The sequence below is a fragment of the Panthera leo genome, chromosome A1 (genome assembly GCF_018350215.1).
Source record: "Panthera leo isolate Ple1 chromosome A1, P.leo_Ple1_pat1.1, whole genome shotgun sequence".
Lineage (NCBI taxonomy): Eukaryota > Metazoa > Chordata > Mammalia > Carnivora > Felidae > Panthera > Panthera leo.
This window is the reverse complement of record NC_056679.1, coordinates 69776402-69804397: the sequence shown is the minus strand read 5'-3', so window position 1 is coordinate 69804397 and position 27996 is coordinate 69776402. Positions and strand designations below refer to the sequence as shown.

At 42.7% G+C, this 27996-nt stretch overlaps 1 protein-coding gene and 1 long non-coding RNA gene across 18 annotated transcripts in view; one reads left to right on the top strand and one right to left on the bottom strand.

Annotated features, from left to right (window-relative positions):
- DOCK9 (dedicator of cytokinesis 9) overlaps positions 1 to 27996 on the top strand; it is a 333584-nt gene that overhangs the window by 160748 nt on the left and 144840 nt on the right. For 12 of the 13 annotated variants that reach the window (XR_006199867.1, XM_042929595.1, XM_042929573.1 and 9 more), the window contains exons 6-15: positions 191 to 286; positions 1288 to 1422; positions 7044 to 7218; positions 8120 to 8187; positions 17829 to 17903; positions 19168 to 19308; positions 19615 to 19818; positions 20207 to 20329; positions 24321 to 24403; positions 24980 to 25102. Coding sequence is in view for 12 of the 13 variants with exons in the window: in XM_042929595.1 (XP_042785529.1) it covers positions 191 to 286; positions 1288 to 1422; positions 7044 to 7218; positions 8120 to 8187; positions 17829 to 17903; positions 19168 to 19308; positions 19615 to 19818; positions 20207 to 20329; positions 24321 to 24403; positions 24980 to 25102 (1223 nt within the window). In the remaining variant the exon portion in view is untranslated. The remainder of the gene's footprint in view (positions 1 to 190; positions 287 to 1287; positions 1423 to 7043; positions 7219 to 8119; positions 8188 to 17828; positions 17904 to 19167; positions 19309 to 19614; positions 19819 to 20206; positions 20330 to 24320; positions 24404 to 24979; positions 25103 to 27996) is intronic. The other variant, XM_042929529.1, reaches the window with a different exon arrangement.
- Positions 6 to 12829, bottom strand: LOC122214463. 5 transcript variants are annotated; one of them, XR_006199891.1, is made up of 4 exons: positions 12497 to 12829; positions 11520 to 11894; positions 7101 to 7179; positions 6 to 241 (listed from the first exon to the last, which is right to left on the bottom strand). It is a non-coding gene; the product is annotated as an uncharacterized LOC122214463 (long non-coding RNA). The 5 variants fall into 5 exon arrangements; XR_006199894.1 differs by lacking the exons at positions 6 to 241; positions 7101 to 7179 and adding an exon at positions 11048 to 11184 and having other exon boundaries at positions 11520 to 11595; positions 11706 to 11894; positions 12497 to 12825; XR_006199889.1 differs by lacking the exons at positions 6 to 241; positions 7101 to 7179 and adding an exon at positions 11048 to 11184 and having other exon boundaries at positions 12497 to 12521; positions 12739 to 12824.

The window sequence follows — 27996 nt, the reverse complement described above, 5'->3', positions numbered from 1 at the left end:
GGGATTGATGCTTCTCCCTCTCTTTTCCTGCCGAGCCGGCTCTAAAGTGACTTGTGGCAGATGGTAACTCCAGTAATGGGGCACGATGGGGCAAGCCGGCACCAGTTGAATGATTTTCCTTTTGACCAGAGTCACAGCAGATAAGATTAGTAGTGACTGGAGATCAATTGTGGTTTTCCTTCTCTCCTAGGATGCTGCCTCCCTCGGCTCTCAGAAGGGTGGGATCACCAAGCATGGGTGGCTGTACAAAGGCAACATGAACAGTGCAATAAGCGTAACCATGAGGGTAAGGCAGTCCATCACCCTGCACTCCCCTCTCATGAAACCCTTTTTGCTATAGGTCTTGGGAATCATGCTCAAAATGAATGGGCATGTTGTTCTTCCTGACAAAAGTGACATTGTCTGGTCAATAAGATGCCTCCCTGGTGATCAACCTCCATTGGTACCGTCCTGCTCGCACCCACTTCCCCTGCTTCATGCCCGACCACCAGCGTGACGAGATCTTCATCATTGGGCTGGTGCGAAGGCACAGTTGCCGACGCAGGCTTTCTTCTCTGTACCCACGACAAAAGCGATCGTGGCACCTGCAAGCACATCACCCAAGGGCTAAGTCTAAGCACTTTTGGGAGGTCTACTGTGGCAAGGTGAACAAGAGCAAAGCTGGAGGACTGGAAGGAAAATGGTTTGATTGGAAGGGGGTTGGAAAGAGAAGAGCAAAACTAGTATAAAAAGCCATTCAGGAAAGAGGTAGGAGCAGAGGAAGAGCAGCATGAATACTGAAGAGAAGAGCCATAATGGAAGGGAGGGAGGGTGGACGGGGAGAGAAAAAGGAAATCCAGGGAAATGCGGACTGTCATAATCCTGAGGCTGGAAAATCGTTCAGTGTCACGAGGCAGAGAAAAGTTCCTATTCTGCGTGAGCAAGAAACCCTGGGGATTTGAGAAAGTTTCCATCCTTCTGTACTGCATCCCAAATTGGAGCTCATTGCACTGCTTTTAGGTGGTTATGTAAAAATATCAAATGCTGTGGGTAAGAAAAAATGACCCATGAATGTTAAGTGAACCACCTCCTCAGAATTTAAACGCACTGAAATTATTAGACGTGATGGAGAGTCTTAACTTACCCTTACCTGGGGCGTTGGCCAGGATTAGATTGGTTTTAGAGAGAATAGAGACGGTTTTTACACTTGTGTACTGTGTAAAAACACGTGTGTAGCTGTGAGTGATTGATAGCGACTGTGACTCTTTTCGTTTTGAAACAAGTGCTGTGTATGTATTTTTCTCCCAGTCATTTAAAAGACGGTTTTTCCACCTGATTCAACTTGGTGACGGATCCTACAATTTGAATTTTTATAAAGATGAAAAGATCTCCAAGGAACCGAAAGGATCGATATTTCTGGATTCCTGTATGGGTGTGGTTCAGGTAAATATGAGTAGAGTTCTATCATCAAGTTTTCTGATCTGTAAAAGTACCATCTGTGAATTTGCAGATTTAAGCAAATACTTCCAAGAATGGCAGTATCTGGGGAGGAGGTAGAATAGCTGTCAGGTAAGTAAAGGCTCGTTTTTCATCAGATACGTGTGAAACAGGCAGACTTCTATTGTAGTCGGCTGAGCACCATGGGGCTGAGCTCCAGTGTTTAAGGCTCAACCACTTTATAGCTGTGTGACCTTGGCCAGGCTATTACCAAAAGTTTCTTCATGTGCAAAATGTGGGTAATGATCTTGTTTCCTTAGTAGAGTAAATTGAGGGGACTGGATGAATTCATTTGGAAATATTCAGAACAGTTCTTAGCATCTCCGTGATGAGTTTTATCATTTCTCTCATAGTACCAATAACAGGATTAGTCAAGAGACTGGGTTTCAGATCCAGACTGAGTTCAAATCCCTGCTCTACCACTACCAGCTGTGTAGCTTTGGAGACACTGATCCTCTCTGTGCCTCAGTTTCCTCATTTGTTAAATTGGGATAATTGTATTGAATATGGTTATTGAGAGGATTAATTAATATATGAAAAAAGAGCTTGGAACAGTGCTGGCACATGGTAAGAATTCAGCCAGTATTGAATATTTTTGTTAGTGCTATTGCAGTTGTAGAGTTATTCTTAAAAATTACTATTATTCTTTTTTTTTTTTTGAGAGAGAGCAAGAGCGAGCAGTTGAGAGGGGGAGAGAGAGAGAGAGAGACAGAGAGAGAGAGGTGGGGGGAGAGGGAGAGAGGGAGAGGGAGAGAGAATCTTAAGCAGGCTCCATGCTCAGCATGGAACCCGACTCAGGGCTCAATCCCATGACTGTGGGATTATGACCTGAGGCAAAATCAAGAGTCAGACTCAACCAACTGAGCCACTCAGGTGCCCCTTATTTTTAGGTCATGACCTAATGGTTCAGTGAGTTCAAGCCCCTCATCGGGCTCACTGCTGTCAGCACAGAGCCTGCTTAGGATCCTCTGTTTCCCTGTCTCTCTGTGCCCCTCTTCTACTGGTTCTCTTTCTCTCTCAAAATAAATAAATACACTTAAAAATTAATTTTAATCATACATAATGCACAACTGTACTCACATTATAAAAAAAATCAGACCATTACAAACTGGAGGTCCCTGTTGATCCCTATCTCTCCCTTTCCCAGGGAGCTGCTGTTACCAGTTTCGGTGTAGGACCGAAAGCTGCTGTTTTGGTGTAGGACCTTCCAAACCTTAACAGAATTGTCTCTGAAAGCAAGTTGCCAGATTCCCCATCTGTCCGTCCATCTCCCCACCCCCCTGCCACTTTCCAGAAAGGTCTAAGGCAGTAACTTACAAGGAAACATAAAACACAGGATAGCACAGATTTAAAGTGTGTTTGAAGGCAGGAGAGGTGAACAAGGAGTCAAGGTAGGGAGGAGATGAACAGGAATTAAGCTAAGAAAGAAGCATAGGTGTTCAAGAGACCTAACACCTGCTGTGGGTGGGTGACAAACTGGGCTCTGTGCTTCCTAGCTTGGAGACCCGTTCAATCCAGTTAGCCAGAAGCTGCCCGAGTAATCTCAGAATGAAGATCATTCAGGCATTTCTCATGGGGGCCCTGAGACAGAGGGCACTGTGTGGTTAATGAACAATCTCCCTGACAACTCCTCACAATAGATGCAGTCACCATTATCAGAGAATTCTTCCTAAAATGACTCAGTGTTGGCTGATGACATTGGCCCGAAGCTCAGTTCTAATCAGAAAGGTCGTTTTGTGGGGCCAGTGTGACTGAGGTTAGAGACACAGCTCTCCGGCCTGACCTTCAGGTGTGTACTTGTTTATGTACTCACATGTTGAAAATTACATTGCATTTTCATCCCAAGTAATTCATTCATCTGGTTTAAAACCGTCAAGCAGTGCAGAAAGGCAACCCTGCGAGCACCTTGTTGCCCAAGTGTCTTCCACCTCACCCACTCCCCACTCCCCTGACGTGATCGTTTTCAGCTGTTTTCACTCTTCTTTCTGGGATGTGCCTCCATAATGCTGGAAAAGGCACGTCCGCTGCTTTTTATTCATCACTTCTGGACATTATGGAAGGTAGGATTTTAGTTCCTGCAGCCCTCCTTCCTGCTCTAATCTAGGTGAATTGCTGTCTCAGCCTCTGGATAGCCATCATTCTGGAAACTCTTTGCCTTCCTTCCTGCGTCGGATTCCCTGTTTCCAAGATCCCATGTCTTCTTTCTTGTTCCACTTTCTTATTTTGGAGGAGCACATCCTCCAAGTAGCTTCCTGAGAAAGAATGTCGAAGTTGTTAATTTCTTGAGAGTTAGCTTATCTGCCAATATTTTTGGTTTTGCATTCAAACTTGATGGATACTTTGGGTGTATATAGAAATCCAAGGTGAAATTTACCTTCGAATTTGAAGACACCCCATTATGTTGTTGTTTTGGAGGTCTGATGTCCCTGCTCTTCTTAATCTTCTCTTTATCTCTAGTGACTTGCAGTTTGGGTTATTTTGTCTTCATTTTGATGTGGGTTTTTTTTTTTTTGGTAAACTGTTTGTTAAGGCAGAACCTACAAACAGAACATGGACACGTCATGAATGCATGACTCAGAATTTTTACTACTAGATTTGGATCTGTTTTGTCTTACGTGCTGAGAACTCTGGAAGAGCTCTCATTCTGGAAACTGTGTCCTGTGTAATATAGCCACCGTGGTCTTCTGGAGCTCTGCTCAGTCTCTTTAACTTAGGGGGACTGCAGGGCTCTGTCAGGCTCCCCTTCCCGGGCCACAACCCAGTCACCGCCTCCAGCAGAAAGCTTAAGGGCTGCTAGGGTGCAGCTCATCTATGTCCCGTCCAGCAGGGGTCATGGTCCTGCCCTACCTGTGGTCAAATATCCGCAAATAGCTGTTTCATCTCTTCTGTTCAGTTTTCTAGTGGTTGTGATGGGAGAGCGAGTCCAGACCCTGTTCCTCCATCAAGCCAGCAGTGGAAATTAGGGGTCCAAACTCAGACACCTGCAGGAGCCGAGCAGGAAAATTAAGTAAAAGAACAGGCCTGCATGGAAAGCAAGAGGGAATGCATCACATTCTGTGACAAACTGGAGCACGAATGGTCCCGTCTCGTGGGGCCGCCAGCCGCCTCCCCACTGTGGCTGATGCTGGGCGGAGCTACCAGTTCAAGGGGGCCAGATGATCTGTTTTTGTCTTGTTTTTAGCAAAAAAATCCAGAAATAGAAAATTTTACTTAAATCTTGGTATTTTTGATTACCGGAAACCAATTTAAAAACAGCCCCAGGGATGCCTGGGTGGCTCAGTCAGTTAAGTGTCCGACATTGGCTCAGGTCATGATCTTGCAGTTTGTGAGTTCGAGACCCGCGTCGGGCTCTGTGCTGACAGCTTGGAGCCTGGAGCCTGTTTCAGATTCTGTGTCTCTCTGTCTCTCTCAGCCCCTCCCCTGCTCATGCTCTGTGTCTCTCTCTCTCTCAATACATCAAAGTATGTTTCTTCACAGTGTAAAGTAGGCAGGACCAGAAACGGTCAATGACAGTGAATTAACTTCTTGTGTGGGATTTCCAAGTAGGGGTTTCATTTGTATTCTTGAGCTAGGAGACCTTTCAAGTTACTTTCTAGTTAAATCTTCAGGCATTTCTTTTAAAGAAAAGTTTAAAGCAAAACTATTAAGAGTTTTGTCGCCTGTCTTCGGCACAGCGTGTAGGTGATTTGTGCGTCCGGCATCCCCGGGCTGTTGGTCAGCCTGTGCAGTGTTCTCCGTGACCTTAGGTCCTGACTTTAAGGGACATCTCTTCCTTCATATTCTTCATATTCTCTTCCTTCATATTCTTTCTTCATCAGATGTGGCTGATGGTGTTTAACATTTAATGAATTGTATCCAAGGCTTCAAAAAGTTAAATAATTTGTTTTTATCCACATCTGTTTGGAAGCTAAGCACCAACACTGTGGTTTGTTTGTTTTTGAATTGTTTTTGGACATTGTGGAAAAAAAAAGTAGTTGATTAATGCTATGGGTTCAAAGAAATGCATAAACTGATAATTTTAAATAAATCTGCAAGTTATCCAGTGTAGAATCTTAAGGCCTAAAAGCATTTTAGAACCTTGAAGTTGATTACGTTTATTTCCAGATCAGGAAGATCAGGCTGAGAAAGAGGAATAACTTAGAACCAAGGCCTGATGTCTCCCCCACTTTTAACTTATTTTCACAGTTGTGACTGGGACAGAAAACATATTTCGTACCTAGCCTTTTGACTCCTGTCTGATTCTGGCCCTGACGTGAAGTGAGGCGCCCGCAGCAGGCAGTATGTACTTAGCTTGTGTGGCCTGCGTGTTTCTGAGAAGCACGCTGCCAAGAACACAGCCACCTTGGGGAGGGTCAGGGCGTCCCTGCCACCTACACTGAGGAGCCTCTCAGGGACTGCGGCTAGCCAGCCAGCTGCTAGTGGGTGAGGGCTACTCTGCCCCCTACAGGTTGCCCTCAGCCTGTACATGCAAGGAATCTTGGGCTGTGGTCCTTAGAGCCGAACTTCTTTCTAGTGCTGTTCCCTGGAGGCGATTGTGCTCACCAAGGGAGGTTTGGTACTGTCTGGAGATGTGTTTTAATCTTCACGACTGGGGTTATGTTCCCTGCATCTAGTGGGTAAGGCCAGCGATGCTGCTAAACATCTTGCAGTGCACAGGCCGACTCCCACAATACTTACCAGCCTTAAGCATCAGCGGTGCCAAGGCTGAGAAACCCTGGTCTAGGGCACTTTCATCCTCCATCATTTAATGCATGTGACTACTGTCTTTGTACTTGGAGCTGGACACTCTTTGACAGGTGTAAAAACTAGAGGCATGAGGGAAGGCTGTAGACTTGGTGTCCAAATACCTCTGGGGACTCACAAATGATGGGAAAGTTCCAGATGAGGAGGTCAAACACACTGAGAGATAATGTTTGCTTTATAAAATGGGATACCATGCACTACTTCATCAAAAGAAAAAAAGGAGCTGGAGGAGTTGAAAATTTTCAGTGAAATTTCATTCATTCAGTAAATTTTTTTTCCAGAGCTTATTGTGTACCAGGCAGTGTTCTAGAAATCTGGATGTAGCATTGAACAAAAGTAATATCTACCCTAAGGAGCTCTCATTCCATTTGAGGAGACAGACAACAAGTGAAATCCATGATGTGTCAGATGGGAAAATAAAATTATGGAGAAAATAAAGCAGGGAAGGTAGAGAGTGATGAGGGTTTGTGGGGAAGGGACTTGCATTTTTTTTAAATTTATTTATTTGTTTTGAGGGGGGAGGGGTGGGGGGGCAGAGAGAGAGAGAGTATTCTAAGCAGGCTCCGCAGAGCCTGACACGGGGCTCGATTCTGCAGAGCCTGATGGGGGGGGGCTCGAACTCACAAACCACAAGATCATGACCTGAGTCAAAGTCAGGCGCTCAACCGACTGAGCCACCCAGGTGCCCCAGGGGCGTGCATTTTTAAATAGCTTGGCCCCAAACGCCAATGAGATAGCATCAGTCAGCGAATAATAAAGAGGAAAAATTTTAAGGCCATTCCAGTTCTCTTAAAATGTGTCTCTGTACTCCTTTTCCATTTCAGAACAACAAAGTTAGACGTTTTGCTTTTGAGCTCAAGATGCAGGACAAAAGTAGCTACCTTTTGGCTGCAGACAGCGAAGTCGAAATGGAAGAATGGATCACAACTCTCAACAAGATTCTCCAGCTCAACTTTGAGGCTGCAATGCAAGAAAAGCGAAACGGAGACTCTCATGAGGGTAAGCAGACCTTGCTTTCTCCAGGGACATGCATACTTCAGGGCATAGGGAGCCTGTGTATCGCCAGGTACGCGAGCAATGGGGCAGATGTGAGCTCTTCACAGAGAGCTTGTGAGCAAAGATTTCGTCACATTAGAATTTACTACCCTGACAACATTTTTATCAGGAAACCTTAAATGGGAAGAGCCACAGCTTCGGGGCAGAAAGGAAGACTGAGTTCAAGTCTTCGCAATATCATTTTTCAGCTGTGAGACCTTGGGCAAGCTACTTACATATTCTGAGCCTCGGTATTCCCATCTGTGAAGTAAGAATAAAACAGAACTTGCTGGTCGATGGGAAGATTAAATAAGATTATGTGTCTCGAGTACCTGGCACAAAATCAGCACTTAAAATACTGTGGTTATACTGTCATTAATCCTATCCTTTAGATTTTTTAAGACAAAGTTAAGATGGGCAGAAGCCTCATTGGTGGGAAGAATCTGGCTGTGTTCTTGACAACTCATGTTTTGTTTCAAGCTCTTAGCCCGGTGAATCTCAACCCTGGCTGTACCTTAGAAATTCTGTGAAACTTTTTAAAAAATTCTCTTTCTTATTTAGTTGGCCTGGGGTGGGACCTGGGCAGGCATTTTAGTGGGTCTGATGGATGTGGCCATGCAGACTGGTGTTCATAACTAATATCAGTTCTTTTTAGACAGTGTCTATGCTTTATCAATTATTAAATATTTGGTTCTCAACCCTGGGTGTAAGTATTTTTTTTTTTAAGCTCCGAGGTGTTTTTAATGGGCATTTAGAGTTGGAAACCACTGCATTCAAGGGTGAATATAAGAGGCCTTTGACCTCCTGCTTTAAATAAAATACATTCAATTACAAGTAACTCAGGTCATCTGTTTTGCCATTTTAGATGATGAACAAAGCAAATTGGAAGGTTCTGGTTCCGGTTTAGATAGCTACCTGCCTGAACTTGCCAAGGTAATAATCATCTTCAGTCTTCTGCCCTTCATAGAATGATACTGAAATATTTCTCATTTCCTAGCTTGTCCAGGATGGAATCTATTGAAATGAGTAACAATTACATTGTAGTAAATCGTTAAAAAAGACATTGTGGTTACTGCTCTCTATTTTCTGTCTGAAATGTGAGGGGAGGTAAAATACTCACCTGAGTCAGATTTTAGTCTTGTTTTCTGGAAAGTGCCTTACAGATTATTTTTTTTATTATTCTGTGTCCCTGCCCTTCCATAATGTTTACTACCAGATTACGAGTATTGAAATAACCAAAACGCACAGGTAAAGTTTCCCACGTTAACATGGTACCTACTATGTTCACACATACGCTCTCCCTATTCACGTTAATAGACACACTTCCAAAGAGGGTGGTCTGTGACAGTCCTACTGCTAAACCAAACAGGGGTTGCCTGAGTTTTGTAAATTGCCTCTGGGTCACTCTGAATGAAAAAAAAAAAAAAGTTACACTTGTCTTTAATAATTTTGAGAAACCTTAAAGTTACTGAAAATCACAAAGATCAAAACAGCCGACCTCATTCCCATGACCCAGATTAAACCCTGTTACTCTGTGGTCCTTTTAGCTTCCATATTTTTTAAAGAAATAAAACATCAACTATAGTTAAAGTTCTTTTTAAATACCATCCTTACTCCATTCCCTTCCTCCTCCACAGCCTCAAGCAGTGACAGACACTGTTACGAGTTTCCTGGGATTACTTCCATTTTATCTCTATATCTTTCCCAGTGTATCTATCATAATGATCTACATGGTTGTGTTCCTTTCATATGTTTAAAAATGTGGGGCGCCTGGGTGGCTCAGTCGTTTAAGCGCCCAACTTTGGCTCAGGTCACGATCTCGCGGTCTGTGAGTTCGAGCCCCCGCGTCAGGCGCTGTGCTCACTGGAGCCTGCTTCAGATTCTGTGTCTCCCTCTCTTTCTGCCCCTCCCCTGTCTCCTCTGTCTCTTACTCAAAAATTAAATTAAAAGAAACATTAAAAAAAATTTTTTTTAATGTTATATAAATGCTAACATATTATTCTGTACTTTTCTTTCTTAATTCAACTTTGATTTTGAGATCTGTCCAAGCTGGTATATAGATCTAGTTCATCCCTTTGATTGCACCATGTAAGCATTTTATTTTAGCTGTTCTGTTATTTCCAATTTTTTTTCCATTACAAACAATGCTACAATGAATATCCTTGTACTTGTCTCCTTGTGTGCATCTATGAATGATTCTCTTTTAAATGAGAGAAATATCTTTGTCTTCTCCAGCCATTTCCATTCTTGCTCTGTTACTGCCTTTTTCTTCTTCTTCTCTGCGAATACAGTGTAATAGAGACCCTACACACCCACATCTTAAACACTGTAATAGAAAACATGGTTTATCCATATACGATTATAAATAGACTGGCATTCAGCATTGACCTTTACTTTGAGACAACATGGCTGTTCTAAAATATAAAATCTCCCTCCCTGGCTAGGACTTGAGAGTATTGTTTTTCTTCAAGACTTGACTGTTACCACAGTATCTTTTTAGCACCTGCCTATTAAAGCTAATTTTAGTGTCACCATTGTAACCGCCTACTAAGCCGGGACGGCTTTTGGCTTGTGTGTATGTGTTTTTGTGCTATGAACTTCTATGCATCGTATTTTGCATTGAGATTCACTTTTTTTGTTTCTGGATATTTGGGGGGCTCGTAATTTCTCAAAGCAGAATGTTTAAACCCACTTTATTTATTGAAGCAGATAATATATGCAAAGCAATCCAGAACTTGGAAAGTAACTTTCTACACTTACTGGGTGAACACCGTGGACACCTAGGAGAAGACTCATATTGTTTGAGCCTAATGTTGATTAATTAGAAATCTGTATTTTTTTCCTCCCTGTGAAGACATTCAGGAGTTGTGCCCTCCTTTCTTCTCTCACTGACTACCTGTAGCTGGCCAGCATAATAATTCAATATTTCTCAATCCTAAGACCTAGGAAAACTTTTATTTACTTTATTTTTTTAAGTTTATTTATTTTGAGAGAAAGAGCTCACAAGCGGGGGAAGAGCAAAGAGGGAGAGGGAGAGGGAGAGGGAGGGGGGAGGGAGAGAGAGAATGAATTCCAAGCAGCCTCTGCACTGTCAGTGTGGAGCCTAGCGCGGGTCTCGAACTCATGAACCATGAGATCATGACCTGAGCCGAAGTCAGGAGCTGGATTCCCAACTGACTGAGCTACCCAGGCGCTCCCTAGGAAAGTTTTTAAACTTTCCTTAGTTTAGTTATATGAGATAACATATATAAGAGAGTTAACGCACACACACACACAAAGATATTTAGAGCTATTTTCAAACTGTGTGTAACAGGTTATTTGAAGCAGTTTTGGTTGGTTAAATCAGATTAATTAGTTTAAACCCCCCATTTCTTTTTATTTTGCTTTGCTTGATTAATTAATTAATTAATTAATTTAATTGAAGTAGAACTTATATGGAACACTAGTTGGATAGCTCAGTGGATTTCACATTTGGGCACCTGTATAACCACCATGCAGATCAATGCATAGAACGCTTCTAGCACTCCAGCAGACTATCCTGTCCTCCCCTCCCAGCTGATATGCCTGCTGTTTTTATGTCTGTCACTGTAGATTAGTTGTGACTGTTCCAGACCTTCTTATCAGTGGAATCATATAGTATGCGCTTTTTACGTGAGGCTTCTTTAACTTAACATTATATGACCCAGACATTTTAAAAATATAAATGGAATAGAACTGAATAGAGAATATTAAATGCACTACCCTTAATAATGACAGATATTATTTAAAAACTTTTTTATTAGGTAATCTCTGTGTCCAACATGTGGCTGGAACTCACTACCCTGAGTCTCATGCTCTACCAGTTGAGCCAGCCAGGCAGCCCAATGTAGTATGTGTATATGTATTGGGTTGTGATATAAACGTATTTCTTACTGTGGTCATGGTCAAAGCCTGAAAAAGAAAGCATTATAAGGGGCTTCGCTGTTGTTATTTCTGCCCCCGACCCCAGCTCTTAAGTGTTTTAAAAATATTTTTATTTAAGAAGATAGAAAAAGGGCAGCAAGTAATTTTTCAAAGGGAAAAAAAAGAAGAATGAAGATGTATTGCCATGCAGTCAGCGTGCTGCTGGCACATTTGTGATGCTTGTGTGGTGTTGCGGGGTGGGTGAGCCCAGGCCTGACTGTGCGGGACTCTCAGCCCTTCACAGTCCAGGGCTCCAAGCACCAATGTGGTCTTAGCTTAGTTTATAACCTTCTCCACTGTGTCTGGGTGGGGACAATTTGTACCTGTTAAGGAAGCAGGGAGTTGACTGACTGCTGGTCCTCTTGATCTTGAGAGGAATGGATTCCATAGTTGTGTAATCTGCTTGAAGTAGAGGTGGGGGGGTCGGGGTGAAGGAGAAAGAGACTGTGTGCATAGCCACTTGGGAGGGGAGAGTTTAATCAGGGATGGAGAGGCCAAGAAGTCAATACCAGGGATGGAGGTGTAAGGAAGGGTCCAGCGGGAGGTCAGGCCACAGGTAAATAAGTTGCAGAGAAAAGACGAGTGGTGGAGTCAGGCAGGAGGTACTGACTGTGTGATTTAATGGCAGGCTCCTCTCTGGTCAGCTCCTCTTTCTGCTGCATTCATCCTGTTGCCCCGGCTTTTGTCTTCCACTGTGACTGAGACATAACAAACAGGATATGAGTGACAGGAAGTTGTTTCGGTACAAAAATAACTGATGTCTCATTTTGGAATATAATGGAGGGGGGCCCTTGACATATGACAAGGGTGGTATGGGCCTAGGTTTTCAGAATATGTTGTACATTCTCGGCCCTTAGATTGCTTGTACATTTAGTACTGAACGTCTTTGTTGTTTTCTTATTGAAGACACACTGTATCTACCCTAAAATCTCTTCTTTTCCTCCTGTTGTCTAATATGGAACCAAATACATGTTTGTTGTAAATGTAACAGCACTTATAGTATTAGAGCACATGGTCTTATAAATATTTTTATTAACTACACAAACTGCAGTTAAAGTTAGTCAATTGGTTTCTTTTCTACAAAGTCAAGGGGTAAGGCAATCAGGTTGTAAACCCGAGTATGATTCATTTAATAATGTTTTTCACTGGTTATGTTTATCCTAGGTGTCATTGGTACATATATGTCACCTCCTTGTGTAAAGAAAGTATGAAGAAAACCCTCATGCTCCCACCCTATATTTTCCTTCACAGCTTTTCTATTTTTGTAGGTTTCTTTGGTACTCAGAGAACAGCAAGTCACCTTAATTTGGTCTCCCCAAGTGGTTCTGAAAGAAAAGCATTGTTTCATGTTAATCCAAAATTGCTCACATTCAGTTACTTTATAACTTTTTAGCGAGTGAACTTAATCTTTCTAGGTAAACCTTGTGTTGAACACAAGATGAATTACTGTGTCTCAAACTTTATAGTCTCACTGAGGTTGAGTAAGGGTCAGTCGGCCAGGCTTAGCAGTATTTGTTGGAACCCAAACAGTTTCACAGATACCTTTTCTGACTTTTTTAAACCAAGTCTGTAATAGATGCTTCCTTCCCTGTATCCTAATCCAGAAAACTATGTCATTGTGTTATGATACAACGGAGGTGGCTGGGGTTTTGTTTATGAGGTCAGCAGGCATTCCAGCATTCCATCTCTTGAGCCTCCTTATTCTCTGTGCTTTATTATTGGTTTGTGACACAGAGGACGAGATAGTGGTCCCGGGGCATTAGATACCTTGCAAGTAGTGGAAACAAATCATGACAGCTCTTTAAATTAAGAAATATACGTTCTGGCCTCAAAGGAATTTGCTAAGTCTTCTTGTTCCAACCTATTCTGTTTAAGCCAACAGCCAGCACAATGTTTTTTCTGATAACTCATCCTCAAAATAGGATGCTGTTGGCCACGGTCTCTGGCATTTAATTGTTTTGCTTGCTCAGAGATGAACTTAAGACACAGAGTATGCTCGAAGCCTGTGGCAGTCCTTCTGGAAACCCTTTGAATGTTTGGTCCATAATTGCATCTTAGGTGAGGAAGAAAGCATTGTCAGGGTGTGTCTTTAGTGGTTAAAGGTAGGGCTCACAGGAGTGAGGGGAACAGGCTTTGTTTTAGACGAATCATTCTCTTGACTTCTAAGCAAATACCAGTTTTTACAGATGACGGCTCTGTCATTGTCCATTTTCTTCATGTTTTCCTTTCTGCTGAACCCAAAGTATTAGACGGGTTGTGAGCAGGACAGCAGCAGCAGGGTCCGGGGAAAAGCCAGTCCAGTTCTTCCTACCTCCACGGTATGGACCAACCACAGGTTATTTTAAGAGGAGGGCTGGTTTCTGTCACTTTGAGAAGTGCTGGGTGGCATAGGCTGTGGGATAATGTTTTTTTTACAGCTATGTTTTGTGGGTCCTTAGACTGTGAAAGTATTCATTACAGGAATTTATTTTATCGTCTTTACTGAAACTTAAGTAAAAATAAGTGTGTTTGCTATAATAAGTGAAAATATCCAAAGTTATATAGAGTTAATCTTTCCCCTTCATCCTCCACCCCGACACCCAGAGAGCACTAGTGTTACTAACCTGTTGTAATTCCCCTGGCGTCAAACCGATTGCTCGTGGAAACATACACACATATATAGCGTTTGTAGTTTTTTAAAAAATATGTTCGTGATATATATACATGACTCTGAAACTTGTTCCATGACTTAAAAGTATCTTGTAGATGTCCCTCTGGGGCTGTAGAGGGTCTAGTTTACTCATTTTTCATAGCTGCGTGGTATTACAGATATGGATATTATGCACTTTATTTAACATCTCCATATTCATGAACATTTTGGGTTATTTTCCTTTTTTTAGTCTGTACAATCTGTGCACAGTAAACAACGTGACTTCTTTACAAAATACTTGTGTTCTAGGGATGTTCCCCAAAGTGGGACCTCTGGGTCAGAGGTTATTGTGTTTTTAATGCTTTAAATATTGCCAGGTTGCTTCCCCAAAAAGTTGGAACAACTGACATTTCCATTTCTCTGTGTCCTCACCAGAGGAGTGAAGATGGTATTTCCCTGCTTTAATTTGTGTTTTGCTGCTTAGTGGTGAGATTTTCCTACTATCATATATTTGGGTTTCTTCTTCTCTGACTTGCATGCTCATATTCTTTGCCTCTTTTCTTTTCTTTTCTTTTCTTTTCTTTTCTTTTCTTTTCTTTTCTTTCTTTCTTTCTTTTTTTTTTTTTTTTTTTTTACTTTTTTTATGTCTTTATTTTGAGAGAGAGACAGAGAGTGCGAGTGGGGGGAGGGGCAGAGAGAGGGAGAGACACACAATCCAAAGCAGGCTCCAGGCTCTGAGCTATCAGCACAGAGCCCGACGTGGGAGCTCGAACTTACAGACTGTGAGATCGTGACCTGAGCTGAAGGCCGATGCTTTTAACCAACTAAGCCATGCAGGTGCCCCCTTTTTTTCTTTTCTAATAGTTGAAGGCCAGACAGCCTCAGTTAGAAGTCAGGCTTCTATTGAATGTGTTGAGGTCTTAGGCAAAGTATTAATTCCTTGTGCCTTAGTGTCTCCTCTTTTAAACAAGGAAAATACTAGGACCCACCTCCTATCGTGGTATAAGATTTAAATGTGCACTTAGGATAATAGCATAGAAATGTTGGCTGTTGTCCATAAAAATTTGCTTTTATCATTATGATACTTCCAGATATTTGTTATTCCCTGACTCTAGGGCAAAGCCCTGCCCTTCCCAAGCCACGTTTTCTTTCTGCCTAGGTTTTACTTGGTAATTCCTTCAAATACCATTTGTTAGGCATCCCCTCTGTTTAATGCATCGTAGGCCACGGAAGGAATGGGGGAAGGAGCTGAGTTTGCTTTTAATCAGCATCATCACAGCTGTCAATGTATGTAAGGTAGACTGTAAGCTTTTAGGTTATTTTTACATCTAAAGGTGTCGCTTCTTTCCCATTAAATGGTTTCTCTAGTGAAGAATATATCCCCTGGATATTAGTGGCAACATCAGGATGCTTTGAGTCTCTTTTGGCTCGTTGTTGATTTTTTTTTTCTTTTAATGTGTCTGCATCCCTGGTTGTCCTCTGATTATACAGACCTCCTAGCAGTCGTCCGTGCCGTGTTCATTTCTCATCTTGTCTCATAGTCAGTGTGAGACAACAAGCGTCTTTCAAAAAGGCACCAGGGATTGTATCTACATTAAGAATCCGTTGCTCTGCGGTGGTGTCTGAGATCACAGGCCTTGCCTTTGTTGAAGGACTCCAGAGGAAATTCAGAAGTAGAATGCATTACTGTTGGTGGTGGCTTACAGCACCTGGTACTGATGTTTTTGTTGGGAAACATCATGGTTTGGGCACAAAGTAAAGCAAATTCTCTTGGGTACAGTTAAGTATACTCCACACGCCACAGGTTCTGGCTCTTGTGATGTGAAAAAATAGGAACGGTGACAGGTAAGATGGAGTTAAAAAGTTGTCCCATCCCCCATAGGGCATCAGCTCAAATCACACGATTTGCAGGAGTGTTCCTTACCCCCAGAAGCCTTAAAGCTCCCATAGAGAACGGCGAGATAAACCTTGTTGTGCAGAGAGACTTTAGCCATCATCTTATTCAACATTTTTACTCAGAAATGAAAGTGGAGTCCAGAGAGGCTACGCGGCTTGCTCACATTTACATAACTAGTGAACGAGTGGACTAGAACTAGAATACAGTTTCTTAGTGTTCTGGTGGTCATTTCATTTTGCCAGAGAAAGATGGTTTTTAAGTAGAGTTATGATAGAGTTTGGGTCATTGCTAAGAACCAACCTGTTACAACAATCGCATGGCTGAGAATATTAGGAAGATGTTCAGTCTTATTAGTGGTGATCTAGAAATGTAATAGACCGTGTTTAGCCACCAGCAGAGATGGTAAGTCACCCCTTCCACTGTGGCTGTCGCTGCCCACATCACATGCTGAGATGTGAGTCGGTCTGTGGGGAAAGAACAGATGAGAGAGGACCCTCCATTCTGACTCTATAGACTTAACCATGGAGATTGAGAGTCATAAGAATGGATACAAATTTAGAGGAACCAAGCACGAAAAATAATGTGGTTGGCAATGACTTCCACCTTGTGAATGTCTTAGAAGCTTCTTTCTGTTCCCAAATTCCTCTTCTCCAGCCCCTTTGTCTGTCTCCCTCCATGGCTTCTCTTCTTGCCATCCCTTCAGTGTTGGGGCCCCAGGGTTTCTTTTTACAGACCCCTTCACATTTTCCCCCAGGGAATTTCAACTACTCTCAAGGCTCCTCTGTCCCCACCTCTAGACTGATGTTCTCCAAGTCTGTAATTTCAGCCTTCCTCCCTACCTCGTGCTCAAGTTCCATCTCTCTGTCCACAGGCATCTCCACACTCCACTTTATCACCCTCTCCACAAACCTATCTCAATTAATGGGTTCACTGGACAGCAGGCTACCCACATGGGGACTGTGGGCTCTGTGATGGACTCTGCTGTGGGATGGGAGGCAGGTGTGATAAAGAGCCCATGTGGGTCTTCCCCTTAACCCACCTCCTCAGCCCTACCCAAGGGGTTCTTCTAAAATGCAGAACTGGTTATTTTGTTCCCTTGCTTAAAATAGTGCCGGGTGTTTTTGGCTTCTGAAGGAAATCCACAGTCCCTAACACACAAATCCCAGCTTCATTTCTCTCTACTTTTCCCGTCATGCCCAATGAATGACTTGATCATTGCTCAAGTGTGACTATACCTTTGTACCTGCAGTACCTCCTCCCAGAACTCCCTTCTCCCCTTTTCTGCCAAATGTTTTTGTAAGGCAAGGTGGGTCTTCTTCTGGGAACTCTTTTCCGACTGCCACCTCCTGGTCCAGGTTAGTGATCACTGTGCCTTACACTTTCTTTGCCATTCTTACCACCTGTTTATATTGTCTTCGCTAGTATTCCTTGGGTGTAGAGGCTTTGTTTCATTCACGTGTGTGTCCCTGGTGCCTGACACATACTGGGTGCTCAGTAAATATCTATTGACTAGACCAGCAATGCTGCCTCCTGCCTGCCACAAACACCAATGGCAATCCTTCAAGATCTGCCATAGGTTCTCTGGCCCACCATTGCAGACCTATTCCTTTCTCTTCCTGGGCTTCTACCTCAATCTTAGATGGACTCAAAATTCTCCTTACCATCTGGGCTCATTTCCCACTCAGCGTCTGTCTGTGCTGTGTGTCCTTTTCATTCAGCCCCAAATATTCATGTTTTCTTACTTTTTGCTGTTCTACTCCTGCATTCATAGCCCGTCCCCTCTTCCATCACTTTATGAAACCTTTCTTGAAAGTAATGGTTAATTATTTTCTTTTGCGTTCTTTGACTGCTTTTGACCCTGAAGTTGACTGTAGTTTCATAAGGGCAGGATTAGGTCTTCTTTTCCCCCGTGGCACTCTGGTGTGCTACCTCCTTTGATGGTCTCACCTTGTTCAACATGCAGTTGACTCTCCAGGATGACAGGAGAGTTGTCTGGCAGCCTGGATCTTCAGGATGGGACAAACATGTTTGGACACCTCTGTAAGAAGAGGCTTGTTTTTTTTTTTTTTTACCGTAATTTTTATTTTTTGTTTATCTTGTTATCAGAGTACCAGAGAAGCTGAAATCAAACTGAAAAGTGAAAGCAGAGTTAAGCTTTTTTACTTGGACCCAGATGCCCAGGTATGAACTATTTTAATGTTTACATTTTTAAACTAAGTCGGGGAAAGAAAACAGACAGATGATACGTTTGTTTTATTTCTGTATTTGCTTGTTTGTTTACTTTGGACTGGTAAGCAACATAACAACAATACAGAACATTCAGGGGAAAAGGAAAAATAAAAAATAACCATAATCTCATCCCCATTACCACTTCCATTGTGAGTGTTCCATATTTAATAGACTGTGGAAAACTGAGGGATTTACCCAAAGACACTCTCAATCCATAGAGAGCATATAATTTACCCCATAGAAAGACCATCAGACAATAATAAGCATCACTGAAGATGCCCAGTTGGCAGTGGTATTTCCTGACTCACCCAAGGTGCATGTGATCCACATCTGTGCCCTCAAAATCCACACTTGGTGTGGTGGGGCAGGGGTGGGGGTGGGGGGCCCAGGGCAGCTGGGAGGGGATGAAGGTTCTGCTGTATTTTCTCCCATATTTTTCCCCTTTTCATTTGTGATCTTTTTTATAGAACTTCTTTACCCCATTTACTTTAATAATAAATGTCTTTTTTGCTTTACAGATTTCATAACCATGTATATGTTTTTGCTTTTTTGACAATTTTTTGTTGTGATAAAATATACATAACATAAATTTACCATTTTAACCATTTTTAAGTGTGCAGTTCAGTGGCATTAAGTACGTTCACGATGTTGTGCAACCATCACCACCACCCATTCCAGAACTTTTTCATCATCCCAAGCAGAAACTCTAGCCACTAAACACTTACTTCCCATTCCTCCCTCCCCTCATTCCCTGGTGACCTCCATTGTCCCTGTCTTTATCAATTTGCCTGCTCTAGGAACCACATTTATGTGAAACAATATATATCCTTTTGTGTCTGGCTTATTGCACTCAGCATGATGTTTTCAAGGTCCATCCATGTTGTAGCATGTGTCAAAATTTCCTTCCTTTTTATGGCTGAATAATATTCCACTGTATGTATATACCAGATTTTGTTTGTTTATTTAGTTGTTGATGGACACTTGAGGTATTCCTAACCATAATTTTTAAGCTTGGCATAATAATCCATGGAGTAGATATACCATCATTTATTTGACCACTGTTATAAACTATATAAACTTATAAAATAGTAGCACTATTGTGAGTTAAGTGAGTTTAGCCTTTTCGTATTTTATGGAGTTTCCTCAGGATACATTTATTATATGTTTGTTTTAATGTGAACATAATATATTTATGTATTTACATTTTCTTTTAAAGAAGCTTGACTTCACATCAGCTGAACCAGAAGTGAAGCCATTTGAAGAGAAATTTGGAAAAAGAATTCTCGTCAAGTGCAATGATTTATCTTTCAATTTGCAATGCTGTGTTGCAGAAAATGAAGAAGGACCCACTACAAATGTAATTTTCCTCTTAAAAAAGTATTTTAAGAAATAGAGATTGCAGATGTACCAGTTGCAATGCAGTCTGGACAGAAAATCCTAGTCTCTGATCAGAGAAGTGCAGTGTTTAGATCAGGATGCGGAGGGTTGTTTAGCCTCAGGGACAGGATATTTGTGACAAATGAAAGGGGTGGAGACTTCTTTCTCTTGAGCTATCATAAATAGGTTTTGTAATTTCTTCTTCGATAGCAGCATTCTCTTTTCCAGACAGTTTGAGCTGTAGTGACGGTCTAGATTGATTTTTTGTTTTTTGTTTTTTGTTCAGGTCGAGCCTTTCTTTGTCACTCTATCCCTGTTTGACATAAAATACAACCGAAAGATTTCTGCCGATTTCCACGTGGACCTGAACCATTTCTCCGTGAGGCAGATGCTGGCCACCACGTCCCCAGCTCTGGTGAACGGTGGCAGGAAGAGCTCACCTGCCCTTCAGGACATCCTTCACGAAGCTGCCATGCAGTATCCGAAGCAGGTGGGAGACAGAGCCCAGCAGTCGTCCCTACTGAGACTTATCTTGCACCTGCTGTGTGAATGCATAATGAGACTCCGCAGCACGCAGCTAGGGGAAATGAGACTGTTGGTTATATCGACAGCATATATAAGCAGGCAGGAAAGGCAAGCTGAGAGAAGAAGAAGCAGTATTTGATTTCTCATTTTTTTTTTTCTAAACTTTCTGCTAGTTGCCCACCCCCCTGACCAAATTGCCTTTTTGATCAGATGATAAACTAGCGATAAAGCACTGAGTGCCTCTGAATAGCGTGTTTTAGCACTCTTTGTTGCTTCAGAACGTTTCATGTTCAGGGGATTTGTTTAACGTGGGTGTGAATTTTACTCACTACAGAAAATCTTTTGTTCCCTAGGGAATATTTTCGGTCACGTGTCCTCATCCTGATATATTTCTGGTGGCTAGAATTGAAAAAGTGCTTCAGGGGAGCATCACACACGGTGCCGAGCCATACATGAAAAGTTCAGACTCTTCTAAGGTATGAGTGACTTTTATGCTTTATGATGATAAACATCAATTCAATAAAAGGGCCCTCTGTGAAAATAGAAACGCTTAAAGAAATCAGAGTTAAGCCTTATGTATTCAGCGAGATGTATTTATACTTTTTATATTTTAAAATATGTGCACTCTTCACATAGATTTACTCCTAACCTCATGTGTCCAATTTTCATTGAAAAGTAGTCCTGTATGTAAATAAAATCCTTCATTTGTCTAGACAATCCTAACATCCTAAAATAATTGGCAAAACTGGAATTATGAGCTTAACAGTAAACTTTCTATCATTAAAAAGGACATATATTCTATTCAAATAGAGTGCATTCCACTTGTTGACGTGTCTCTCAGGTTCTGGAATTATCTTTGGGTCCATTTACACTTAAGTGTGAGGCTGGAGACTAGGGGATGGTCTGACCAGTGAGGTCAGTGCTTCAGGTGCCCTGTTTGGTCACACGGGGCAGGTCATGGTGGCAGAGGTGACCTTGGGTAGAAGAGGGAAGGGAAACATACAAGCTGTCTGGTGTGTTTCCCTTACTTTGGCATAGTGCTCACTACTTGGGGAGTGCCTTGGTGGACACACACAGATGTGAATGTTAGAGGTTATCTAGTCAAGAGCTCTTCTCAGGCATCAGAAAACTGAGGTTTACTAAGGTTTAGTTACCTGCTCAGTGCTCTACAGCTAGAGTGACCAGAGGCACCTGACTGTCACTTTCCAGCACGTTGAGCTACCTGGTAGAGTGAGCTAATAGAGTTCTGTCTCTGCTGGCTTTACAGTATTTGTAAGTGCTCGTCTGGGAGATGGCCCTGATACACTGACAAGGACTGGTCAGCAGCAGGAGGGGACACCTCCAAAGGCTCTAAGGGACATTTCCTGAGCTGAATCAGAGCTTCCCCTCATGCTGTCTGTGGCCGGCCATACACCACAGGTGTGTCCACGAGCTGCAGGGTGGTTGTTAAAGAATAGGTTGTAGGAGTCAGAGACCTGGGTGCTGAGTGCCTAGGTACTTTGGAGAAGTCATGTCACCTCTCTGGGCTCTGGTGTCCCATCTATTGTTGAAGGATGATATTGCTACCTGCCCCACCTCCTCTCAGGAACAGCGCTGAGATCAGATAATATACAAGACATTGCTGGGTGCCTGCGTGGCTCAGTCGGTTGAGCGTCTGACTTGAGCTCAGGTGATGATCTCATGGTTCACAGGTTTGAGCCCCAAGTCAGGCTCTATATTAACAGCCCAGAGACTGGAGCCTGAGTTGGATTTTGGGTCTCCCTCTCTCTCTGCCCCTCCCCCATTCATGTTCTGTCTCTCTGTCTCAAAAATAAAAATAAAACATAAAAAAAATTTTTTAAGGGGCGCCTGGGTGGCGCAGTCGGTTAAGCGTCCGACTTCAGCCAGGTCACGATCTCACGGTCCGTGAGTTCGAGCCCCGCGTCAGGCTCTGGGCTGATGGCTCAGAGCCTGGAGCCTGTTTCCGATTCTGTGTCTCCCTCTCTCTCTGTCCCTCCCCCATTCATGCTCTGTCTCTCTCTGTCCCAAAAATAAATAAACGTTGAAAAAAAAAAATTAAAAAAAAAAAATTTTTTTTAAATATACAAGACATTGCCGGGGATGCTGCAAATCACTGACACATGTAGGACAATGTTATCATCTATCCCAGCCCCAGCCAGGGGAGAACCCATAGCCCCAGGCACACTGCCTCCAACAGTATGCCTTTCTGGCTGATAACAGCTGGGTCAAGTTTGGTCTCTGGAGAAGAAGCGATTTTATTTTTTAAATCAAGTTTGTAAAACCTTAGATAAGAAGCTCTTTCAGCTCTTCAGTGTTTTGATTAATAATCAATGAAGGCCCAGGATGAGATCGGCTCCCCTGACTGTATGTGATACGTTTCCAGGGCCTAAATGCACCGTCTTTGCTCTTCTGCCTGCCACATGCACGGTTTGAAATTTGGCAGCTCATGATGGTGCAAAATCACATTTCACTTTGGGCTAGACTTGATGCTCTCCTCCACGCTTCCCAGTGGCCGCCGAGCATCTGTGGAAGTCGGCTCTTCCCTCCTTACGTGTGGGATGCACAGCTCAGCCACGTGTATGTTACTCCATACGTTCACACTTCCAAAGTAATAAATTAAGGCAGAGATTAACCTTTTTATATCAGAATAGGTTTTATATCTCTCTGCTCTCAAGCATGTTGTATCAGAATAGAACTTTTGGCAGAGATATTACCGAAGGATGATTTTCTCATGCATGTCAGAATTGTTTCTTTCCTGTTTTCCAAGATGGTCTAGAACATCATTTAGAGTAAATTTTGTCTTGGAGGAAGAAACTCTTATAAGAAGTCTCTGTAGGTGTAGATCATGAATAGATTAAAAAAGAGGAAGAAAGAAAGAAAAGGGGCGGGGGAGACCAAAGACAAAATTGAGTTTTTCAGTCTTACATACTTTATGTTCCCTGTGCACCCTCAGTAAGTCTGTGGGCTCGGACCCTGTTCGCCGCAGGAAACCGTGAAACTTATTTGAAATCTGGGTTTTAGTTTTAAGTTTTATGCAAATATTGTGTTTTACTCCACAGTATAGTCATTATTGTTAGAAATCTAAAAATGATAGTTTCTATCTGAAAATAGAAGGTAGGCCATTTTACCCTGTGACTGTGTGCCCCCAGTGCCCACAGGATCATGCCCTTCCGGAAGAAGAAATGAAGGAACTGGAGGAGCTCCTGACACGTTTCGGTCAAGACATGTTTCTAATTCATTCGTGAGGGTAGCAATTCTCACAGCATGACTGTGGTAGAATCATAATGTCTGGTAACTGGAAGGGATAGTGAAAAGTACTGTGGCTCACGCCCTTCATTTCTCAGGTGGGGAAAATGGAGCCCAGAGGGGGTTAATGGCCTAGACTCACACCGCTGGTTTCAGTTTGACCGAGAGACAAACAACTCTATCATCTCAGTTTTCGCAAACCTGATGCACACAGGTCACCGAAGGTCTGGTCAGAAGGCAGGTTCTGACCCAGGGGGTCTGGGGTGGGGCCCGAGACTCTGCATTCCTGATAAGCTCCCAGGTGCTGCTGATGCTGCCGCTCTGACGCACATTGGTTCACAGGCCCTGGATCACAGTTCCCAAAACTGGTTGACTTTGGTGTGCTTCAGTAATGTAAAAGGCCCTCGAACATACCACTCTAACTGAATCAAACTTTTTATCGGGAGCCGTGCAGGATCCCGGTACAAGCACATTCGGGGCACTTGTCCTCCGCTGTAGCGGTAGGGGTACAGTTGATTGATAGACATGTCATGCACACATCTTAGGCCAAAGCGGATCTGCTTCACTGTGCACTATGGGCTTCATAAGTCAAGCCACAACAAATGAAAATTCATCATCAAGAAGTGAAAATAGCAGTAATTTATACCTAGAAAGTAAGAATATAACTAACAGTTGAAAACCCTGGCCTAACTTAAGTCAGCACCTATATAATGTCTTACAGAACGAGTATCTATCCCCCAAATTGTGGGAATCTGCATGAGCTGGAACACATTAGGAGCTATGCTGGCTTAGCATTTTCGTTAGTATTCTCATTTAAACTTTAAGTATTGCCATATATTTTGGCACGAATACCAAGAATTAACAATTGTTAATAACCCAGTGGACTTATAAGTAGCCCTTAGTCATAAAGAACTATGAAAGCCTATGAAATGTCATGCTTGCGGTCTATGAAAGCAACGTTTTAGAAAAGAAAAGACTTAACATTTTGGAAACGGTCCTCATTCTATATTCTTTGAAAGTCACTGCCATAAAGATTGCATTAAACAGAATACTCTGCACCTAGTGTAAGTCCGGCCAGATTTCCTTACAGTGACCCGTGCTTTTCCATGCATCTGATACTAGGGTAGGAGCTTGTTTAATGAACGTGTGATGACGGCTCTTTAGATCATAATTCTGTCAGTGGGGTACAGCACCTCATATCTTGATTCTCGTATCTTCAAGGTTGCTCAGAAGGTGCTGAAGAATGCCAAGCAGGCTTGCCAAAGACTAGGACAGTACAGAATGCCATTTGCATGGGCAGCAAGGTAACGACAATATCTTTTATGCCTCTGATGTAGCTAGAGATACACGGTTATAGATAGATAGACAGACTGACTCATCTCTTTTGTCTTTATTGCCCAGAGGCAAAGAGGATTTAAATGTGTAAAGTTAAAACATAAGTAAGCCCCCTATGTGAATAATCTTTCGTTAGAATCACAGACGGGGAAGATGCTGGCTGGGAGAGCCGTGCGGGGGCCGGTAGGACGGACGGGAGCTCTTGTTGCAGAGCTGCTGTTCTGGCCACGTGTCCCAAGCCCAGCTTGGACAGCGGCCCGGTGGGGGGGCCTGCACATCACCCTTGTTTGTGAGCTCTGCTTCCTAAGCATCTGACTGTGGATGTTGTTGCCTAAGCACGAGCCATTTGCTGGAAATGTTCTCTGTGTAAATTGAGTTAGTTGTGTTCATCGGCGTAAATGTCTTCCATGTTTTCAGATAATGAAATTTCTGTTAGTACAGCCAATGGAATAATAATTAGGCTTCACATAGAAACCAAAGTTAAGCTGTGGATTTATTTTCATCTTTTGGAAGCTCAGTTTAGAACTGTTGTTTGGCTATTTCAGGACGTTGTTTAAGGATGCATCTGGAAACCTTGACAAAAATGCCAGATTCTCTGCTCTGTACAGGCAAGACAGCAATAAGCTCTCCAATGACGACATGCTCAAGTTACTTGCGGACTTTCGGAAGTGAGTCTCAAAGTGTTACTTATTTGCACACCTGAAAAACAGAAGGTGTTTTCTGTGGGGGGAGGGGCGGGAGGGCATCGGGCTCCACTCAAACATCATAGGGGCTGTTGGGTGAGCATGGAACTTTACCTTGAGTCCTTGGGAGGGAAGAGAAGGTCTAACATTGAAGAGTGTCCTGGTTAATTTGAATGACATTTTCAGTGGTGCTGTGAGGGCAGGGTGAGGATAGAGATGGGCCTAGGGAGGAAGGAGACAGTTGAGGAACCTTTGGCAAGAGATGGGAAAGGACGCAGCAAAGGCAGTGCAAGTGGAAATGGGAGGAAGGGACTAATTCAGGTCACATCGGGGAAGCACCTGTACTCTGCCTGGGGTTCCTGATTGGGAGAAGGATGGGAGGAGAGAGAAGTGGGTGGTAGTCTCGGATAAGCAACCTCCCAGTTTCTGACCTGCACAGTGGAGTGACTCATGTACCGTTAACTGGATGATGGAAGGGAAGAACAATAACTTACATCGTACTTACTGTTTACCACCATTGTTCCAAATGCTTTACCTGTGTTAACAATTGTATTTGTTTCCTAGGGCCGCCATAACAAAGTACCATAAACTAGGGGGCTTAAAACAATGGAAATTTATTCTCTCACAATTTTGGAGGCTAGATGTCCAAAACCAAGATATTGGTGGGGTCATCCTTGCTCCAGAATCTCAAGGGGAGGGTCCTTCCTTATTTCCTCCAGCTTCCCGTGGCTCCAGGCATTCCTTGGGCTTATGGCGGCATCGCTCTAGTCTCTGTTTCTGGCTTCACACGGCCACCTTCCTGTGTGTTTCTGTTCAAATATTCTTCTTATAAAAGAACTTGTCAGGTTGGATTAGGGCCAACCCCAGTGACCTCGTCTTCCCTTGATTGCATCTGCAAAGACCCTATTTCCAAATAAAGACACATCCATAGGTACCAGGGATTAGGACTTTAACATATGTGTTTGGGAACACCATCCAGCCCACAGCAACGTGGTAAAGAGAGGGAACGCACTGGCGGGGTCGTTCTGACTGAGAACCTGCTCCTATCACCGTGCTGTTGCGGTGTTCCATCATGATGGTCCACTTCCGAACTCACACAACTGATTGCCTTTGCTAGGGACATGGGCTTTAGAGCTTTTCTGGGAAAATTCTGGGAATGAGAAAGAACTGAGGCTATTAGAAGGTAATGAAATGAAAATCATGGGGACGCCTGGGCGACTCCGTCAGTTGGGTGTCCAACTCTTGATTTCGGCACAGGTCATGATCTCACAGTTTGTGAAATCAAGCCCCTCTTCGGGTTCTGCACTAATAGTACAGAGCCTGCTTAGGATTCTCTCTTTCTTCTCTCTGCCTCTTCTCCTCTCTTTCTTTCAAAATAAATGTTAAAAAAAGAAAAGAAATTAAAAAAGAAAGAAAAAAAAAGAATGGTGAAGAACCAGCCACTATTCTATACCATAGGAAACCTTAGTCTTGTTTTTTTATTTGGGAAAAAAAACACATATCAAAGTAACAATGTCACTTGGCTTAGAACTCAGGACTGGCGGTTTAGCTTTTGGTTCATTTTTACTTTTACTTCTCTCTCTTCTGATTTTTCAGCATTCTTATTAGAGCCATAATTAACATCTCTAAAAAACCTTTACTTACTGATAGTAGTATATTGTCATCTGTAACGTGTTTACATACAGTAACTATTGTCATGTTTCACCTTTGCTTATAGAATAAAAACTCATTTTACTCTGTTTTGTTTTTTGAAAACTCCAGTCGCCTTTAGTTAAATAGATTACAATTTTCCTGCACTAGCCCACCGTGCAGTTCTTAGTAATCATGATGTGGGTCCAAACGTAATCACTTAGGACGGGGTACACACTATATTGTTAAGGAGGAGAAAGTATATCTGTATGACCTCATTTTTTTAAAAATATATGAAATTTATTGTCAAATTGGTTTCCATACAACACCCAGTGCTCATCCCAACAGGTGCCCTCCTCAATACCCATCACCCATCCTCCCACCCCCATCAGCTCTCAGTTTGTTCTCAGTTTTTAAGAGTCTCTTATGCTTTGGCTCTCTCCCACTCTAACCTCTTTTTTTTGTTTTCCTTCCCCTCCCCCATGGGTTCCTGTTTAGTTTCTCAGGATCCACCTAAGAGTGAACACATGTGGTATTTGTCTTTCTCTGTATGGCTTATTTCACTTAGCATAACACTCTCCAGTTCCATCCAAGTTGCTACAAAGGACCGTATTTCATTCTTTCTCATTGCCACGTAGTATTCCATTGTGTATATAAACTACAATTTCTTTATCCATTCATCAGTTGATGGACATTTAGTCTCTTTCCATAATTTGCTATTGTTGAGAGCGCTGCTATAAACATTGGGGTAGAAGTGCCCCTATGCATCAGCACTCCTGTATCCCTTGGGTAAATTCCTAGCAGTGCTACTGCTGGGTCATAGGGTAGGTCTATTTTTAATTTTTTGAGGAACCTCCACATTGTTTTCCAGAGCAGCTGCACCAGTTTGCATTCCCACCAACAGTGCAAGAGGGTTCCTGTTTCTCCACATCCTCTCCAGCATCTATAGTCACCTGATTTGTTCATTTTATCCACTCTGACTGGCATGAGGTGATAATCTCAGTGTGGTTTTGATTTGTATTTCCCTGATGAGGATGTGACGTTGAGCATCTTTTCATGTGCCTGTTGGCCATCTGGATGTCTTCTTTAGAGAAGTGTCTATTCATGTTTTCTGCCCATTTCTTCACTGGATTATTTGTTTTTCGGGTGTGGAGTTTGGTGAGCTCTTTATAGATTTTGGATTCTAGCCCTTTGTCCGATATGTCATTTGCAAATATCTTTTCCCATTCCGTTGGTTGCCTTTTAGTTTT